General features: G+C 47.0%; 1 protein-coding gene across 1 annotated transcript in view; it reads right to left on the reverse strand.

The window, feature by feature from the left end:
- Positions 1-1,889: 1,889 nt before the first annotated feature.
- LOC144326320 (uncharacterized) overlaps positions 1,890-21,034 on the reverse strand; it is a 67,392-nt gene continuing 48,247 nt past the window's right edge. The window contains exon 2 of the mRNA XM_077922866.1: positions 1,890-1,903. Within this exon, the coding sequence (XP_077778992.1) occupies positions 1,890-1,903 (14 nt within the window). The remainder of the gene's footprint in view (positions 1,904-21,034) is intronic.

Consider the following 21,034-nt stretch of genomic DNA (forward strand, 5'->3'; position numbering starts at 1 on the left):
AACCATGTAGGAATGAAAATCACGGCAGACGAGCAGTAGGTGTGATGAGAGGCGTCTGGCCAGGGCAAGCCCTGGGAGCTCTCCTTTATTGAATATTACAAACATTGCCACAGGTGTGCTTGTGGCTGATTGGTTGATACAAACACAAAGAAACTTTTTGCTGATTGGTTAACATAAGCACAAGGCGGGAATTACATGTGAGAGGTGGGAATTACATGTGAACATTAATCACCGATTAGATTAAAGGCTGGGAAACGAGGTTGGAACCAGACAGGCATGAAACCTCCTAATTAAATTATAACTGAAGATTGATATAGCATAAAACAATTACTAATGATTGATCATAACATGAAAGAATACAATAATCGAGTTCCGTAGATGTGGTCAGCTATGCATTGAGAACAGGTCATCATGAACTTAAGATGAACTGAGCAAGGAGGGAATGTCTTGGTGTTTGGAACAGGTCTGTACAGTGTGTGCAAAAGCAGGGAAAAGATTATAAGTGAGACTTTCCAGAATGCAAGAGCAAAGAAGCGATGCTTCCCCATAATGCAACAGTTATGTGCAGAGAGAAAACTTATGTGCAGAAAGAGAACTTATGTGCAGAAAGAGAACTTCCCTTCATCTCCCCCTTTCTTTTCTTGTTTGTGAGGTGTCCTAGGTAAATAAAGGCAAAAATACTTCGGGATTAGTGGTGTGCCAGCGAATGCCCAAAATAAGTTCGCCAGGGTCGATGGGACAAAAATATTTCGGGATACGTGGTCTGTCAGCGCATGCCCAAAATAAGTCTGCCCACATCTCCCCTAAAGTTTACTGTTGGTGTTGCCATTTCGCAAAGTAGGCAGCAAGGAGTTTATTGGGTGGCTGAGGGGGAGAGAGAAGCCGAGAGAAAAGACTTATGAGGCCAGGAATGCATTGGAGGAAGCAACAGAACAAAATCAATATACATACAATGACAATGGCATATTGAAAAAAACTACGAAGCCAAGTAAAGTTTGGCAACCAAGCGCTAAGCCACTGGGTGAAAGAATCCCAGAGGCCAGAAAATCCAACATCTTGTTTAATGTGGTGTGTAAGATTTTGCAAATGAGAAATTTGGCTTTGAATGGCTTTAGAATTATCTGTGATATTAAAACAACACATGTCGGCCACTTGTTCACAGCCATAATGATGAAGCATCAATAGATAATCGATAGCAGCGCGGTTCTGCAGGAGACCATGCTGGAGTTCACTCTGCTCTTTATTCAGAAGATGAAGCGCTTGAGAAGTAAAATTCAGGGCTTTTGCTGCAGAACAAGCTAAAGAGTTAATGTTCCTACTATTGCGTACAGCCAATCCAGGAACTCCTAGGAGAGAAACAGCTAAAGAGATATATTCAGACCTACTAGGAAGAGAAATTGAATCGTCACAATCGTTAGTTAGTTCAACAGAGCGGCAATATCTAGAGCGGGACAAATGTTTTTTTGGGTAATATGATAGACAAGCGGCTTAGACAGCAAGGTGTGCCATGGCTAATGTTTGCAGGAATGTAATTAAATGTATAGCCTGGGCACGACCAGAACCAGCCTTCAGGCAGCTCTGTGTATTTATATACATAAGAAATATTTACATAATCAGAGCAATTAAAATTATCCTTGCCCATTTTCACACAGTTGGTTTTTGTGCAATTCACCATACGGGCACAAGTAACATTAAAGGAAGCCACGTACGGGGTTGATAAATCAATGGCCAAAGGTGGGCGTCGGTGCACTTGGTTACCCCAGTTGTGGTAGCCGGTATAACCAAGGGTGCAGAGAGAATCATTTTGGGGTAGGGATGAATAAAACCAGGTATCATTTTGCAGATCAAGAGGGTCATGACAAACAGGGATAAGGCAAGAGCCAAGGATTTCACCGATTGATACCTGCTGGGTGAGACAAAAGGAAGAAACATTAAGGGTTTTTGCAAAAGATTCCCACACATTTATTGGTGAGGAACCACCGTTAGCAGGAGCGGAAGCAGAAAGAGGCAAAAACAAAACACTGAGAATGAGCACTATCATGGAATTAATATTAAGGCAGGAAATAATGCAAAGGAGCAAATTCTCAGGGGTTGCTTCAAGCTGTTTTTCCTTTCGAAGTTGTTCAGCTTGAAACGAGAGTGATTTTATTTGGCCCCACGTCACTGGTCCATTACGATTTCCCCGCTTGCGAATCCTGGGGGGGCTGGACGTCATATCCTGGGTGATCTGTAGTTTGCGGTCGAACTGCGGTATTGGATCCGGAAGAGTCTGTCGCCACGCCATGGTATAGGCGGATGCAGCGTGCGGGAACCCAGCGAGCACCCTGTGGAGTAGAAACTGCAGCGTAACCCTTCCCCCAGGTAATCAATTTTACTGGTTCACTCCATTCGTTGGAGGGTAATATCTTATAGCGGACCAGTGGGGCTGGGAGTATCTGTTTGTTGAAAATGTTTCTGCAGGCGAGTATAGGATTGATGATCCTGTATGGAAACATTCAAATGGTTGAGAGTAAAGAGAACACTGGCCAACCAGCCTTCCTTTTCGGAGAGTGAGGCTGGGACTCCGGCCTTTTTTTCCTGTCGAAGTAAAGCAGTTTTTAAGGTGCGATTGGCACTTTCAACAATCGCCTGGCCTTGAGAATTGTAGGGGATGCCAAATAAATGGCGGATATTCCAAGTTTCACAGAACTGAGCAAAGGTTTTTGCACAATACGCTGGGGCATTGTCAGTCTTTAAAGAATGGGGCTTGCCCATAACTGACATGGTACGAACTAAATGGTTGCAAACATGCTTAACCTGCTCACCCCTTTGAGGGGTGGCCCAAATAAAGCCCAAGAATGTATCAATGCAAACATGTATGAATTTCCAAGGTGAAAAAGGGGCAAAGTGAGTTACATCCATTTGCCACAATTGGTTGGCTTCCAGCCCGCGGGGATTTACACCAGGGCTTGGATGGCCAATCTGATTAGAGCACTGAGGGCATTGCTGGATAATTGCACGTGCCGCTTCCAACGGAATTTGGAACTGGCGGCTAAGGGCTTTCGCATTTTGATGATGGGAAGCATGACTTTCAATAGGAGAAACAGGCAAAGCTCTAAGCAAGGAATCCGCTTTAGCATTGCCATCAGTGAGAAAGCCTGGGAAGGGTTGGTGAGAACGAATGTGCACCACAAACAAAGGGTGGGAACGATTAGAAAGGAGCAATTGTAAGGAAAGGAAAAGGCTCAATAAGTTGTCATCCAATAAAGGACTTACATAACTGCCTTGTAGGCGAGTTATGACATTTGCAACATAAAGACTGTCCACTACCAAGTTAAAAGGCTGTTTGGAGAAGTGGTGCAGAGCTTTGACAGCAGCTGCTAACTCAGAACGCTGGGCAGACTTTTGTGGAAGAGTGTAAAGGCTGTGCCATTCCTCATTTTGTTGCCAGGCAACCACCCCCCTGGAGGGGGCACCGTCAGTAAAGATAGTAAGGGCATCCAAAGGGACAGGAGATAATATGGAAGAAAAAGACAGGGAAATTTGTTTGCACATTTGCAGGCGAGGGTCTGCTGGGATATGGCAATCCACTTGGCCAACAAAATTGGCTAAAGCACACTGCAAATCCATACTAGCAGAAAGAGCAGTTTCCCATTGTTCTAAGGGCATTGGCACAATAATTTGGCGGCAATCAACGCCAAAAAGGCTTTTGCAGCGACGGCGTCCCTTGCTGATGAGCTGAGCAAGGAGATCCACTAAAGGAGTCACTGTGTTCTTTGGCGTATGATGTAAATACAGCCATTCAATTATATGAACTTTCGATGGGCCTAACTGAACAATGGCCGCAAAGGGTTGGACAGTATCTGTCATTATGACCACATCGGGCAAAACATTAAGGATTGCTCGATCAACCCAGTGGAGACGCATGATTTCCTTTAACTGGGCAACAGTCTGCTGTTGAGAAGAAGACAGGGTGATCTTAGTACCAGGAGAGTGATGGCCTTTTAAAGCTGAAAAAAGCGGCCGTAAAACTTCAAGAGGGATTTTAAAATAGGGTCTTATCCAGTTGATATTGCCCAGCAATTTCATCGTTTTTGGAACATGAAGTTCAGGGACAATAGGAATAGAATAACTAGCTATCATTTTGTGTCCCAAATAATGAAAGGGAGAAGGCTCCTGGACCTTTTCTGGAGCAATTTTCAAACCATAAAGTGACAAACAATTTATCAAATCATGTTTCCATTGGGGAGGGAGGTGTGGCCCACTCAAAAGCACGTCATCCATATAATGATAAATTGAGAGGTGTGGATACTGCAAACGGAAGGGCTGAAGGGCTTGATTCACATAATATTGGCACATGGTAGGGGAATTCAACATTCCTTGCGGTAAGACCTTCCATTGGTACCTTTCTGTGGGTTGACAATTATTTAACACAGGAACAGTAAAAGCAAAGAATTTACGATCCTTCTCCTGTAGGGGAATGGAGAAGAAACAATCTTGCAAATCTATTATTGCCAATTGATAAGAATGTGGAATCACATTTGGATTAGGCAGACCACACTGCAAAGGCCCCATGGGTTCAAGGATTTGGTTTATTTTCCTCAGATCTTGGAGAAATCTCCATTTTCCACTCTTCTTTATTTATGACAAAAACAGGGGTATTTTAGGGGCTAACGGAAGGTTCTATATGGTCTGCCAATAATTGCTCATTCACCAATTGTTTTAAAGCAAGCAGCTTTTCTCCTGTAATGGGCCATTGTTCAACCCATACAGGACTAGTAGATTTCCAGCTGAGGGGAAGCGCAAGCTTACTCATTAAATTGAATGGTAGCTTGTAATTGTTGCAATAAATCTTGTCCCCACAGATTGAGGTGGATTTTCAGCACACAGGGATGGATGTATGCAATGGCTTCAGAGCTATCAGGCAGAGAAACAGGCAGCCACTGTACGCTTTTGGAAGAATTTTGGGGGCCACCCACACCCCAGACTGCAGAGGCAGACTCAAGGGGCCACGTGGGGTCCCAGCAACAACTGGAAATTACAGAAATGTCTGCGCCCGTGTCAATCAAGCCTTCCAGAACTTTTCCATTGATTTTATACTTACGAAGAAGTTTCTGATGACCAATCCGCTGGATAACAGCCAACAGCTGTGGGGGAAAAGAAGAGAGCTCTTGCAAATTACTATCCATAATAGAAGCAGTAGGATGAGTAGGGAGCACCACCAAATGCACCCAAGACTCACCCTTTTTTAACTGCATGGGCACATGGCTCCAAAATTGAACCATTATTGTCCCCACATAGTCAGGATCCAGAACTCCTGGAATAACCTGGATTCCTTCTTTTGCCGCAGAAAATTTAGGTAAAATTAAACCTGCGACTTTAGGAGGTAGTGGGCCTGCCAATTGGGAAGGCATAAGCACAATTTCACCAGGTAAAACAGTGTCTTTGGTCTCTTGATTGATTAAATCAATGGCAAACTCAGAAGGTGTATTTTTAGAAAGTTTGTCAGCAGCGGAAACTAAAGGCGGAAAACTCTCCATTTGCCCTGGCCCGAGGCTCTCTAATTGCCCTGGCCCGAGAGCGGGGCCGCAATGGAGTTTCCCGGACTCCTGCATTGATTTGCCCAATGATAGCCTTTTCCGCATTTTGGGCATTTTTTGGAAGGTTTAGCCTTGTTGGCAGCCCCATCCTTGTTGGCCCCCCCGCCGGGGGCCCTGCATTGCTTAGCAAAATGGCCAGGGCGCTTGCAGTTAAAGCAATTACCTGTAGGCCTATTGGAAGCTTGGATCGCGCCAGCAAGCAAGGACATCGCATGACTCTGGCTTCCAACATCTTCACAGGCTTTAATCATATCAGCCAGGTCATATTTAACGCGATGGATGACGGACTGTAAAGCCTTTTTGCAATCTGTGTTAGCATTTTCAAAAGCCAATTTTTTCATCAACTCATTCTGAGCCGTCGTGTTATCAATCTGCCTAGTAACTGATTCTTTCAATCTATCTATAAATTGATGGTAAGGCTCCGAATGCTGTTGCTTAATATTGACAAAGGAGCTGAGCGGTTGCCCCGAGACAGGGACTTTCCGAAAGGCACGCTGTACACAGGTCGCGGTGCGACTAAAATGTGCAGGTGTCAGCGTCGCCTGGGCAGTTATATTATCAAACGGACCAGCACCATAAAGTTCATTGGCTGTATGCTGTGGGTCAGACAGGGCTGAGGCATTATGTTTAAATTCACTTTCAAAAACTACATACTGAGCAGGGGACAAAAGCATGCGCATCAGATCCTTCCAGTCTTGAGGTAGCATTGTATAACCATTTGCTATTCCTTCCAACATTCCTATTACATAGGAGGATTTTAAACCGGAATCAGCAATGGCCCTTCTTAATTCCCTCATTACAGAATAAGGAAGGGTTTCGTACAACACCTGTTGTTGCGCAGTGCCTGGGTTTGTGTAGGAAATAGGGAAAGCTGATGGGGTTGTGCAGGAGATAGGGAAAGCTGATGGCATTTCACCAGCCCACTCAGATTCCTCCTCTAAGGAAAGGAGACCTTTCTGCCTAGCCTGAGAAAGTGCAGCACGGACAGCTCCTGTGAAACAGGCAGGAGCTGAAGCAAGCGAAGGAGGGGTGGAAGGAGGGAGGGAGGAAAGACGGGGGGAAGGAGTGGGCTGCTGAGACGTAGGGAGGGTTTGGCAGGGTTGCAAAGGAGGCAGAAGTTTAGGGTAAGGTGGGGGATTGTCTGCAACGGCTAGAAGAGCAGGGGCCGAAGGAGATGCCTGGGGGACCTGGGGTCCTAGGGGGACCTGGGCTCCTAATTTAGCAACGGCATCTGCACATTTCTGCCAAGTGAGCAGACAATGAATCGGAGCCCTTGGTTCTGCAAAAAGGGTTTTTCCGATCTTTTGCCAAGTCTCTACTTCCAAAGAACCAATTTCAGGATATGAAGGACATTGAAATGTGATCTCACAAAGCAATTGTTCAATCTCTTTTAAAGAAATATGCACACCCACCGCCCTTTGCCTAACCATCTGCAATAATTCCTTAGCATGTATCTTTTGAAGCTTAGTCAATTCCCCTCCCATACTCACGAAATAGCGCGCTAAGACTTTTCCAGTCGAGTGAAGTATGAGGGCTGGCTTGCTGCTTGGCTGCGCAAGGGATCTGGCACGTCGTGGGGTCACCAGATGTAGGAATGAAAATCACGGCAGACGAGCAGTAGGTGTGATGAGAGGCGTCTGGCCAGGGCAAGCCCTGGGAGCTCTCCTTTATTGAATATTACAAACATTGCCACAGGTGTGCTTGTGGCTGATTGGTTGATACAAACACAAAGAAACTTGTTGCTGATTGGTTAACATAAGCACAAGGCGGGAATTACATGTGAGAGGTGGGAATTACATGTGAACATTAATCACCGATTAGATTAAAGGCTGGGAAATGAGGTTGGAACCAGACAGGCATGAAACCTCCTAATTAAATTATAACTAAAGATTGATATAGCATAAAACAATTACTAATGATTGATCATAACATGAAAGAATACAATAATCGAGTTCCGTAGATGTGGTCAGCTATGCATTGAGAACAGGTCATCATGAACTTAAGATGAACTGAGCAAGGAGGGAATGTCTTGGTGTTTGGAACAGGTCTGTACAGTGTGTGCAAAAGCAGGGAAAAGATTATAAGCGAGACTTCCCAGAATGCAAGAGGAAAGAAGCGATGCTTCCCCATAATGCAACAGTTATGTGCAGAGAGAAAACTTATGTGCAGAAAGAGAACTTATGTGCAGAAAGAGAACTTCCCTTCACAACCAAGCATTGTGAGCCCTGCCAGTTTGATTAACTGGTGGTGTGTTTGAAGAGGCAAGGAGGCTCATAAAACCATGTGGGACCTTCCTACTAATTTCACTTAATGAAGCCAAAGGAAGCGGCCCAACTCCTTGCAATAACCAACTAAAGGATGAGAATATATATGTTTACATGTTGTCTGTTATGTGTGTTGTCTGTTAATACATATATGAGAATATGTATGTTTACATGTTGTCTGTTATGTGTGTTGTCTGTTCCTTCTGTCTCTGACAGACTTCCTTTCTTTAAACTGCAAGCTTGCTTCAAAATTTTAAATCTAAGGAAGCCATGCTGGACCTTATCAGTCCTAAATAAGACAAAATGAGAATGAAGTGTGCAAATGTTTACCCCACCTCTTGCTTTGCCGCAACTTTTGAGATTGTGAGTCTACAGTCTATTTTGGAATGCGAAGTTAACCTAATGTTTCTGCTGCAAAAGCGTAGTTGAGCACAACTGCTCTCTCAAGCTAAAATGCAGTGTCTGTATTTCATTAAGCACATGCCTATGAAAATAGGTGTTCCTTCTAAGAAAATTGTTAATAAAAGGTAGAAGCTTCGATAGACAACAATTGTCTATCTATAGAGTCCAGTCCTGATATCAGTCTCAAAGATCAGCCAGGGTTTCCTGGCTTCTTATTGGAAAATGCCTCCCCCACTTGTTTCAGTCTCTTTCAGGTGTCCCCCCCCCTTCTTACTTCCGCGCTGAGTGAATTTACTCCCGAGTAAGCTTCCTTCAACAAGGGGGGGGGGGGCACATTCTTTGCTAAAAGTACCCGACATCTCACTTTCCTATGTATCGTTATTTTAAAAAATCTTAATTAGGCGTACTATTCCTATGCAAGTTCAGAAACATTATTAACTTTTGTATAATAATAATAATAATAATAATAATAATAATAATAATAATAATAATAATAATAATAATTTATTTGTACCCCGCCCATCTGGCTGGGTTTCCCCAGCCACTCTGGGCGGCTTCCATAAAAACCAAAAAACACTAAAATATCATACATTAAAAACTTCCCTGAACAGGGCTGCCTTAAGATGTCTTTTGAATGTCAGGTAGTTGTTTATCGTTTTGACATCTGATGGGAGGGCGTTCCACAGGGCGGGCGCCACTACCGAAAAGGCCCTCTGCCTGGTTCTCTGTAGCTTTGCTTCTTGCAATGAGGGAACCGCCAGAAGGCCCTCGGCGCTGGACCTCAGCGTCCGGGCAGAACGATGGGGGTGGAGACGCTCCTTCAGGTATACTGGGCCGAGGCCGTTTAGGGCTTTAAAGGTCAACACCAGCACTTTGAATTGTGCTCGGAAACGTACTGGGAGCCAATGTAGGTCTTTCAAGACCGGTGTTATGTGGTCTCGGCGGCCGCCCCCAGTCACCAGTCTAGCTGCCGCATTCTGGATTAGCTGTAGTTTCCGAGTCACCTTCAAAGGTAGCCCCACGTAGAGCGCACTGCAGTAGTCCAAGCGGGAGATAACTAGAGCATGCACCACTCTGGCGAGACAGTCCGCGGGCAGGTAGGGTCTAAGCCTGCGTACCAGGTGGAGTTGGTAGACAGCTGCCCTGGATACAGATTTGACCTGCGCCTCCATGGACAGCTGTGAGTCCAAAATGACTCCCAGGCTACGCACCTGGTCCTTCAGGGGCACAGTTACCCTATTCAGGACCAGGGAGTCCTCCACACCAGCCCGCCCCCTGTCCCCCAAAAACAGTACTTCTGTCTTGTCAGGATTCAGCTTCAATCCATTAGCCGCCATCCATCCTCCAACCGCCTCCAGGCACTCACACAGGACCTTCACCGCCTTCACTGGTTCTGATTTGAAAGAGAGGTAGAGCTGGGTATCATCTGCATATTGATGGACACCCAGTCCAAACCCCCTGATGATCTCTCCCAGCGGCTTCATATAGATGTTAAAAAGCATGGGGGAGAGGACGGAACCCTGAGGCACCCCACAAGTGAGGGCCCAAGGGTCTGAACACTCATCCCCCACCACCACTTTCTGAACACGGCCCAGGAGGAAGGAGCGAAACCACTGTATAACAGTGCCCCCAGCTCCCAACCCCTCTAGACGGTCCAGAAGGATGTTATGGTCGATTGTATCAAAGGCCGCTGAGAGATCCAGCAGAACTAGGAAACAACTCTCACCTTTGTCCCTAGCTCGCCGGAGATCATCAACCAGTGCGACCAAGGCAGTTTCAGTCCCATGGTGAGGCCTGAACCCCGATTGGAAGGGATCCAAATGGTCCGCATCCTCCAGGCGTGCCTGGAGTTGTTCAGCAACCACACGCTCAATCACCTTGCCCAAGAATGGAAGATTTGAGACTGGGCGATAGTTGGCCATACTGGCCGGGTCTAAAGATGGTTTTTTAAGAAGCGGTTTAATGACCGCCTCTTTCAGCGGATCTGGGAATGTTCCCTCACAGAGGGAAGCATTCACCACCCCACAGAGCCCATCGCCCAGCCCTTCCCGGCTTGCTTTTATTAGCCAGGATGGGCAAGGATCAAGGAGATAAGTGGTTGGTTTCACGCATCCAAGCAGCCTGTCCACATCCTCGGGGGTAACGGATTGAAACTGATTCCATGCAACTTGACCAGACAGGGCTCTAGCACTCTCCCGCCCCAGCCCTGCTCCCACGGTGGTGTCTAGCTCCTTCCGAATATGAGTGATTTTATCTGCAAAAAACTTTGCAAAATCGTTGCAGGAGATCTTGGGGTCTTTACAAGGCCCCGGTGGTAAAGGTGGTTCCGTTAAATTGCGGACCACCTGAAAGAGTCTCCTGCTACTATTTTCTGCAGATGCAATAGAGGCGGTGAAGAAAGTCTTCTTCGCCGTCGCTATCGCCACTTGGTAGGCCCGACGTTGAGCTCTAACCTGTGTCCGGTCAGATTCGGAGTGAGTTTTCTGCCACCGACGCTCTAGCCGTCTCAGCGATAAATAAAACAACAGAAAACAAAAACAGAACAATTATACCAAAATTAATCCCCAACCAAATATCCATCCCACCCACCCACCCCCAACAAAGGAAAAAAAAGAAATACAAATTTAAATTGCCACCGACTGCTTGAGGACATTTTAAAACACATTAACCACTTGGAACAGGGAAGCAATTGCAGAACACTTCCCAGCTTCCCCAAAAGTTTGTTCCAAATAAGGGCCTGGGCCACGCCCCCTGGGCCAGTTGGAAAAGGCCTTGGAAGGGAGCAGGCCCTGCAGTCCTCACCCAGCCGATGGTCCGAGGCCTCCCCGCAGCAGGAGTCCCTTTATAGCTGGGAGAGAGGGCCTGGGCCACGCCCCCTGGGCCAGTTGGAGAAGGCCCTGGAAGGGAGCAGGCCCTGCAGTCCTCACCCAGCCGATGGTCCGAGGCCTCCCCGCACCAGGAGTCCCTTTATAGCTGGGAGAGAGGGCCTGGGCCACGCCCCCTGGGCCAGTTGGAGAAGGCCCTGGAAGGGAGCAGGCCCTGCAGTCCTCACCCAGCTGATGGTCCGAGGCCTCCCCGCAGCAGGAGTCCCTTTATAGCCGGGAGAGAGGGCCTGGGCCACGCCCCCTGGGCCAGTTGGAAAAGGCCCTGGAAGGGAGCAGGCCCTGCAGTCCTCACCCAGCCGATGGTCCGAGGCCTCCCCGCAGCAGGAGTCCCTTTATAGCCGGGAGAGAGGGCCCTTTTAAATCAAATCCAGGGCTGTTTTTCTTATTTGTGAGTGGTTATATCAACTGAAATAATCCTATGCTTATAAAATATTCTCTCCCAGATTCTCTTCCTATCTTATCTTAGGAAAACTGTTCTTCCTTTAAGATCATTTATCTAGGAACTTGCACTCTTTAGTCTAAGGAAGTAAACTCTCACTCAAACTAGCTTCAAGATCTGTTAAAGGGGTTCTGTATAAAGTTGGGTACTTTTATTTTCCTCTTCCTTAGTACATGATAGGAGCATTGATTGTGGTCTCTTCCCCAGTTGTGCCTGTGTACATAAGTATGTGTATGTCTCTCTGGTAGTACAAATCTTGCTATGAACCCTGTATTTTAGGGTTGGACTAGATGACCCCAGGGTCCCTTTCAACTCTCCCAATTTGTGGCTGTGTGGAGGGCCATGTGTCTGCAAGCATGTGATGAGTTGAAATTCAGCCCAGCTTTGCTCTTTGTTTTAATGCAACATTTCAATAGTATAAAAGGTTTTGCTGAGACATGAACTCTGCACATGCACAGAGGCTAGATCGGCTAAAAAAGAGAGAGAGAGAGAGAGACAAAGGGGGGGAGAGGAGGTTTGGAGAGCGTGGGCTGCAGGGAGAAACTTGTGTCCTTTGTGTCCTTTTGCTCCAGGGGCTACGTAAGACAAAAGGATTAAGCACTGGACCATCAAAAGTCAAGAGGCTACCAAGTTCCAATCTAACATTCAAGTTCCAATCTAACATTCAAAAAATCTTTTCACAGTTTTCTCACTGAGTTTGTCTCTTATCTGGTTTTGTTTTCTGAGTAGTATATACCTAGGCATTATAAGAACAACATTCCTGACAGAGATCTTCACAGGAAATAAAAATTCCCTTTCAAACAGGATATGAGAACCCTAAGAGAATTTGGACCCACATAAGCAAAATAATTAATAACTTGCCAATTGTGTTCAAATTAACAAAGGTTTTGTCCCTTCGTTTCTTCCACAGCCAAACTAAGCGAAGGAAATTAAATGTAAATGATAAAATGCTTAACTATGAGTTTGTATTTACAGCCTCCCAAGAAGAAAATTTTAGAATATTCTCTCCTTTCTTGACTATTAACTTCCTCCTTAAAAGAAACAAACAAACAAACAAACAAACAAACAAACAAACAAACAAAAACAACAACAACTAATTATGTCTTCAGATCCCAACCCCCCCCCCCCCCGCAGGCCTATTTCCAAAGGATGCTTTGCGGGAGACCAAAATATTAAGACCATCTCCTCACCAGATAAGCAGCCTGCCAATGCATCTCAGTGGCCACAACAATTTCTTCCCATAAAAGACTTGAGAAACTGACTAACTGAATTTTGAAGGAAATGCCCTTGTGCCCAAGTTTGGAAATACATGTAAAAGCAGCAAGAATTTCTCAAGATCACATTATTGCCTCAAGATATGGTGTAGAATTAATAATTTGTATGTTTTGTGTATTATGTGTTATTATGTAGGAATGCTGAAATGTGTCTGATAGTGTGTTATCTCCACAAAGGGGGGACAAAATTTCTGTGTGTAATTGTTTCTGTATAATGTAGGGTACATAACTATGAACAACAGAAGGATATGGCTTACACCCCAAGTTTTTTCATGGAGGATTCTCATATATTACATGCTTTCCGATAGAGCAGGCTATATTTAGATTAAGTCAACTGATGATCATATTTCCTTGTCCCACCTGGCACTCTGCAGAGTGCCAACCTTCCCTACCCATTTATTTATGTATTTAATGTTTTTCTATACACGAAGTTCCCAGAAAGAAATTATCTTTTACTATTTCTTTCTTTCTGTTCCAGAAAACTATTTCAAATCTCTTCTATGACTTCTCTGTATCTCTTGCAGATTCAGTACTGTCTTTAAGTAGCAATTGTTCTGTATTTATTTATTAATCTTGGTTTTCCGATATAGCTGTGAAATTAATCTAACCACAACCAAGTATTATTCTTGGAACCATATTTTATCAGGTAGCTTTGAAGCAACACTCTTTATTATTATTTGAGATGTTTTGATTAGAATGCCAAATGAAAATGGGTGTAGATCATGTCCCAAATTTTATTTATTTATTTGAGGACACGACTACCATATGTGGAATAAGGTTCCTTCACTTTCCTTACATCTCTAACATATTATTATTATTATTGATAACAAGAAACGTGTATATGCCTTGATGTAGCAGGAATGGTCCCTTAAAGAGTTAAATTGACTCATTTGGACAAGTGCCCTTTTTAAGAATGGTTTTGTTTTAACATATTGGTTTTGAAAAGTTGAGAACCATGGGGCAAGATAAATTCAAATTGGACTCTGTTGGAATTGGGCACGTGTATCCAGGCTGCAACTAGCTTTTGGCCCTTTAAGAGCAAGTGAACAACTTTCCATGAGTGCAAGACCAGAGCCTGCAATAATAAAACCCCATAGAAAGGCCAAGGCAAAGACATCTCTCTCATGATATGTCCAAACCTGTGCCAGCTATGGTGAATGCCAGGCAACATGGTTAAATGAAAGCCCTGAGGGGATTCAACAGGATGTGTTACTGTACCACTATGCCGGTGCGAGACCACAGAAGAGCTAGCTTGGCACCTGAAAACACAAAACGGTGGGGCTAAAAAGCAAACTGCATTTTTTCAGTCAGTAGTGGACCTTCCTGCTAAATGTAAAGCATACACCACTATTGAAAATGTTTCTCCCAAGAGCTAGAATGCCACAAGTAATTTAGTAACAAAATACAACAGGTGTTCTTTTTATGTAATATCCTATATCCAGCTATCTGCACTGCTATACTTGCAAATGACCATAAGAGGCATGGCTTGCAAGTCCCTTTCAGGTTTGCATAAACCCACACATCTGGTACGGTAGATACCAAGTTATTATTTAGCGCATATCTATATAACACGCGCGTACATTGTATTGGTCTGTGTTGCTCCCTCCTTTGCTGCCCTGCTCAACCCACCTCCTTTTCCATTAGAGCCTATTCCCACTCACAGGGCACCCCTACCTTCACCGAGATTTAGGGTGCGGAGAAAAGATTTGCAAGTTCTTACAGAACTTTAATGCAAATCTATCTCCGAATGGGGGACTGATACAGAAGGGGGGGGGGGCATGGGGGCATGTCTTCTTCACCTCCTTCTTCGCTACAATATATCCATTTATTTCCCATTGTCAATGTCAAAAGGGACTAAAATCTATAAAATTCATAGAAAATCAACATGCCAATTTGCTCAATTTCTCTAGGACTCCATGACACCTCCCCTGTCCTCCATAATCCCTCAAGCAAGGTGTCAAGACCCTAATCCTGTCAAATCACTCTGCCAAGCCTTTCCTCCGGGCAATGCCAGGTGGCAGACCATGCATACATGGACCATTGTCTTCTCATCACCGGTAATCAGGATGTGCTTATCTGCGCATATCTCCAGCTCTGCATATTCCCCCCTCCCTCCTCCATATGTTAATCCTGTGTAACCCAACCTCTTCTTAATGTATTCATGATGTAATCTGTGTAACCCAACCTCTTCTTAATGTATTCATGATGTAACTGGGATGTATTTTGCACTGTATTCTGGGACATGGAGGGAAGTTTCAAAAGTTCATGTCACCCCTTTCTTGCGGTTCAATCTCGCCTTGAACCTGTTGCGCAATAAACTTGGATCTTCTGCAGTTTGCTCCTGTCTCCGGCTGAGCTCATTTTCCTCCGCAGGGACCCGCGGACTTAGTCTGACGAGCTGGGTGGCAGAGCAGCCTCGCACCCAGATTTTACCATAACAGGTGGCAGGTTTTTCAAAGAAGTTACTGGCTGTTCCCTGCGACTGTAGGGCCATAAGAATATTATTCTATATATTATCCCAACCCCAACCCCCCTTTAAGGCTTGGAGGTTTTTTACACCAGCCAGAAGAGCAAGGCTTTTTCTCCTCTCTTAGATTTTACAGTGAAGATGGGCCCCTCTGAGGAATGTGTTGCTATGGTAACCCCAGACAAGGGGAGGCTGAAAAGGAGGAGGTGAACTGAAAAGTAGGAGGGAAACAGTGTAAGCTTACGTACAACCACAGGAAATGGCCTTTTATGCAGGAAACGAAAGCTATATTTTATTGCTATTCTTGTAAATCACATGTTTTACGGGAAAACATGTGTCTATGTATTACATAAGGGTATAAAAGGGGATGGCATGCCCAAAAGGGGTGTGCAGACTCCGAGCGTGAGCTCGTCTGTACCTTTGTCTAGCAATTGCTTTACAAAAATAAAAACCTTATTGTCCTGCTGTTGTTTGACACTTTGAAGTGTCCCTGATGCTCCTAGTATCAGATAAGGAGAACAAAAGGAAGGTCCTTCATTTGGCGGCTCGTCTGGGATGCATGGACATCAAAGACGCTTGCAAAGGCAGGTGAAATATACTCAGAGTCGCAAAGTGATTTCATGCTCTTTATTCAGCTCATAGTGGTGAGGAGGAATGAATGAAAGTCCCCTCAAAGTATCTGCTTTATATACATTATTTACACAATGGGCTGCACATGATTGGCTAATTCCGGAATTCTACTGTAAGCCAATCAGGTTGTGGATTCACTTCTATCTGGAGCATGATTGGGTAGTTCCTGCCAACCAATCATACTGCTGCATTGTTCTAGGACCAATCAGACTGCTGCATTCTGAATCCTATTGTTCTAGGACCAATCAGACTGCTGCCTTTTGGATCCTATTGTTCTAGGACCAATCAGACTGCTGCAGTTTGGATCCTATTCAACTCAGTACATAACACCCCTCCCCTCTAAGTTCCAGTCCTGCCCGGGAGGTCGCATTCATAGTCCTTGAGGTACGCCGGCGGCCTACGTGTGCGTTGCGGCCTGGGGTGTTCCCTGGTCCGAGGTTCAGGTTCTGGCTCGTGTTCCAAGGATGCTGGCTGTGATGGGGCTGTCTGGTCTGGCGCAACCGGCTCGCTCAGTCGTGGTTCTGGTTCCGGTGTCCTTTCGGCCTCGCAGGTCCTCTCTGTATTGACTGATTCTGCCTCTCCTGCTGGCCCCTCGTGCTCTATGGGCCTCACTGCCCCTCTGTTCCCTTGGGACTCCTCTGCCCTTTCCTCCTCCTGGTTTTCTCCCGGGAATCGTCGCCGTATCTGGTCGCAGTGGCGGCGCCAGCATTGCCCCCATCTGTTAGCACCTTGTACGACACGGGGCCAGTGACCCTGGTGACTGTGGCAGGTACCCATGCTGGGCCTGCCCCAAAATTCTTTGCATACACTGGGTCCTGGGCCTCGAAGGTCCGGGGGTTCCTGCCTTCCCCCACCACTACCTCATCCTGAGCTCTATCGGGGTGAAGGCGGTCCAATCTGATTGCAAGGCGCCGACCCATTAGTAGTTCAGCGGGGCTCCGGCCAGTCGTTGAGCTGGGGGTGCTGTGCTGTGCTAGAAGGAATGTGGCAAGGCGGTACTCCCAATCCCCTTGCGTCATGCGGCGAAGGGTGTCCTTGGTGGTCCGCACCATGCGTTCTGCTTGGCCATTGGTGGCAGGGTGGAATGGCGCCGAACGGATGTGGCAGATGGCGTTCTGTGCTGTGAAGGTTTGGAATTCTCCTGACGTAAATGCAGTCCCGTTGTCTGAGACGAGAGTGTCAGGGAGCCCGTGGGTTGCAAACAGCCTGCGTAGTACCCAGATGGCTGCGGACGTAGAAGTGGACGGTACCAGTGTGACTTCCAGCCATTTGGTGTAGGAGTCCACCACTATGAAGAATGTTTTCCCCTGAAAGGGGCCCGCAAAATCCACATGCAGGCGTGACCATGGTGCTCGGGCGGACTCCCAGGACTGGACTGGGGCCCTTGGGGGATCTGGGCGGGATTCTTGGCAGGCCTGGCAGTGTTTGACCCAGGCCTCTATCTCTCCGTCGATCCCCGGCCACCACACATAACTCCTGGCAAGGGCCTTCATTCTTACTACCCCTGGGTGTGTCTCGTGTAGGGCTGTGAGGACCCTTTTGCGGAGGGGCTGGGGAACAACGACCCTGCTTCCCCATAACAGGCACCCCTTGTGGGCCGACAGTTCATGCTTGCGGGTTGTGTAGCCGGCGAATTCTGGCCCGGGGCTGCTGCTGGGCCATCCCCTCCACACCCAGTCCAGGACCCGGGAGATGACCCTATCTTTCTTGGAATGGTGTGCAACTTCTTGTGCCTGAATGGGGCGGTCGGGAAGCAGCTCCAGGCTCATAACCTCTTGTGCAGGTGCTGGGTCGGGGCCTGTTTCTGGTAGTGGTAGCCTGCTGAGGGCATCCGCATGGCCCATCGCCTTTCCAGGACGGTAAATCAGTGCATACTGGTAGCTGGCAAGGAAAATTGACCACCTGAGAACGCGAGGAGACAGCACTTGGGGGGTCTGCTTTTCAGGGGCAAACAAGCCAAGCAACGGCTTGTGGTCCGTCACCACGGTGAAGGGCCGCCCGTACAAGAAATCATGGAATTTTTTTACTCCCTTCACGATTGCCAGACCCTCCTTGTCGATTTGCGAGTAGTTCCGCTCGGTTGCGTTGAGTGTCTGGGAAAAGTATGCCACTGGTACCTCTCTTCCATCCGGGAGTTGGTGTCCCAGGACAGCGCCGATTCCATAGGGCGAGGCGTCGCATGCTAGCACCACCGGCAGCCTCTCGTCGAAGTGTGCCAAGACCGAGTTTGAGACAAGCAAGTCCCTGACTGCCTGGAATGTGGCCTCCTGGCGCTGGCCCCACACCCAAGGGGCCCGCTTGTCCAGGAGTCTGTGTAGGGGCTCCGCTACCGCCGCCTTGTGGGGAAGGAAGGAATGGTAAAAGTTCAATAGTCCCAAGAAGGCCTGAAGTTCAGTCTTGTTCTTGGGCGCTGGGGCATCACAAATGGCCCGTACCTTGTCCCCAGTCGGGTGGACCCCTTCTGCGTCCACCATAAATCCCAGAAAGTCCACCTGAGGCACTCCTAGTAGACATTTTTCCCGCTTCACCTTGAGACCCGCCGTCTGGAAACGGTGCAGAACGGTGCGGAGGCGGTCCTCAAACTCCTCTGGTGTGGGCCCGGCAATCAACACATCATCGAAGAAGGGGGTGACGCCAGGAATCCCTTTAAGGAGAGAGTCCATTAGATTCTGGAATATGCCTGGTGCCACGCTGACACCGAATTGCAGCCGCTTTACCCTGAATGCTCCTCTGTGCGTCACAATCGTCTGTGCCTCTGCTGTAGCCTCATCTACTGGCAGCTGTTGATATGCTTGGGCCAAGTCCAGCTTGCCAAAAATTTTCGACCCAGCCAGGGTGGCAAGAACATGGCTGACCACTGGCACTGGGTATGCATGGGCCGTGAGGGCCTTGTTTATGGTACATTTGTAGTCTGCGCAGATGCGGACCGAACCATTAGGCTTGACGGGTGTGACAATTGGGGTTTCCCAGGGGGCATTAGGCACCGGCTCCAGCACCCCTTGCTCCACAAGCCGGTCCAATTCCTCGTCTATACGGGGTTTCAGGGCGAACGGGACCCGGCGGGCCTTGAGCCTGACCGGTCGTACTGCGGGGTCAAGCTGTAGAGCAATGGGGGGGCCTGTATACTGTCCCAATTTCCCATCGAAAACCCCCGGAAATTCCTTGCATATGGCGTCCACGTCTACTTGTAAGCTAGTGTGGTTCACCCCGGTGACAGCTAGCCCCAGTGGTCCAAACCATGCCAATCCCAGTAAGCTAATGTAGCGGCCCTTGACCACAAGCAAGTCCAGTTGCCGCGTCCGCCCTCGGTATTGCACCCTGAAGGTCCCCACCCCCATTGTGGGGACCTTACGTTTCTACTTTACAATCAGAGTGGTCTCTTTGCAGCCCCACCTACTGAAATGAATGACATCCCCTACCGATATATCAGATATACCAGAACCACAAAAGGTCTATGTTTTTGTTGTCATGCCACTGGAGTATGGAATTCCAAATGGAAGTATTGGCCCCAAGTTAAGTACCACATTGACAAAGGATGGCTGGGAAATTATACCCAATGCTCGGATAAATTTTGGCTTTGGGGTTCCCACAATGCCTCCTACCAGGGCAATACGACCTCGTCAGATTTATACCCATACTTTCCTCAGTACTCAGTTAATTTCACCGGACAAGGGTCCATTTGTTCTGGTTGGATGATTAAAGATCCTAACCTCTGGTTTCTATATGATGGATTGGCGACAAATTTCCACCCAGGAAATTTCCAGTGTGTCGGTGTGGGGGCATTCACCTTTCCGGTTGCAGTGGAGGTCAATCACAAGGTACCTCATCTTGCAAGCAGACGGAAAAGGGCGGCCCTAGGCGAACACTGTGAAGATGAAATTTATCTGACAAATTCTGTAGGGAGCGTTGGGGGTGGATTTATAGGATTCCTCTCAATGGGAATTTACCCAGGAGTAGTTTCTGAGCAAAATAGAAAGGCACTATTTGCTCTTACATGCAGGCTGGAGAAAACTATCAATGCCACCACCCATGTCTTGCGCTCCTTACAGTCAGAGGTTGAGGATTTGAACCAACTGACGATGACCCATAGATTGGTTTTGGACTACCTCCTTGCACGTTCAGGCGGTTTTTGTAAAATTGTCCCAAAAGGTCGATGCCAGGTTAAATTCCACGACCTCAACAAGACAATTGAGGACCAATTGGGAAAACTGCAGTCCCTGGTAGTTGACAACACACCCACTCAGAATCCCTGGGGGAAGATGTGGTCATGGATCCCAGGAGAGGGGTGGGTGCATGGCCTTCTGACCGCCCTAGCTATAGGAGGAATTGTTTTTCTGTTGTTTCTTTCTGTAATCCCTTGTTGTCTGTCTTTGCTTAGAGGAATGATAGCCCGCAATGTTAAACATCTCACTGACCCTCAGATTCTGGCAATATACCGAGCTTTGCCACCAGTGCCAGATGAGCCAGAGGAAGATGATGGTTACGAGCGAATGCATAGGGAACCAGTCCCAGTGCAGGAACAGGCCCCATTGCAGGAAGCAACGGTTTATTCTGATGTCCTGAGTGGTGTTCAAGCTCAGGAGTCAGATGAATCTTCTCTCTGAGCTTGAAAAGGGGGGAATGAGGCAAGGAAGAAGGGCTACCCCTATGCTATCCACATAATCAGTTATCAGAAACCAATATATTCAATATATATCCAAATATGCTTACACAAATCAAGGATTACAGTACTTATAATCCATTTTGAATCAAAAGGGAAGCTGTGCCTTAGCTAACTGCAAACTGCTTGAAACAGCAAAGTTAGGAGCCGACCTTTCCCCTAAACATCTGTGCACCCGGACAAGGGGAAAAGACATGAATCAGAGATTCTGGTACAAATTCCCCTCAGAACAGGCTAAATTAATCCACAGAACAGGAAGAGCAAAACCACAAAATGTCCAAGCTCCCTGTCCTGTCCTGTCATAACTAGGGGAAAGGTTAGACAGAGCGTCACTGCAAGCATCGGAAAGCAGAACTGGAATCCGGTGCTGACCAAGGCTTGACCAGGGGTCAGGTAGCGTGACAACCGCTTGCTGATTGGCTGATTCTCGCTGA

Source organism: Podarcis muralis, chromosome W, assembly GCF_964188315.1.
Source record: "Podarcis muralis chromosome W, rPodMur119.hap1.1, whole genome shotgun sequence".
NCBI classification, from domain to species: Eukaryota; Metazoa; Chordata; class Lepidosauria; order Squamata; family Lacertidae; genus Podarcis; species Podarcis muralis.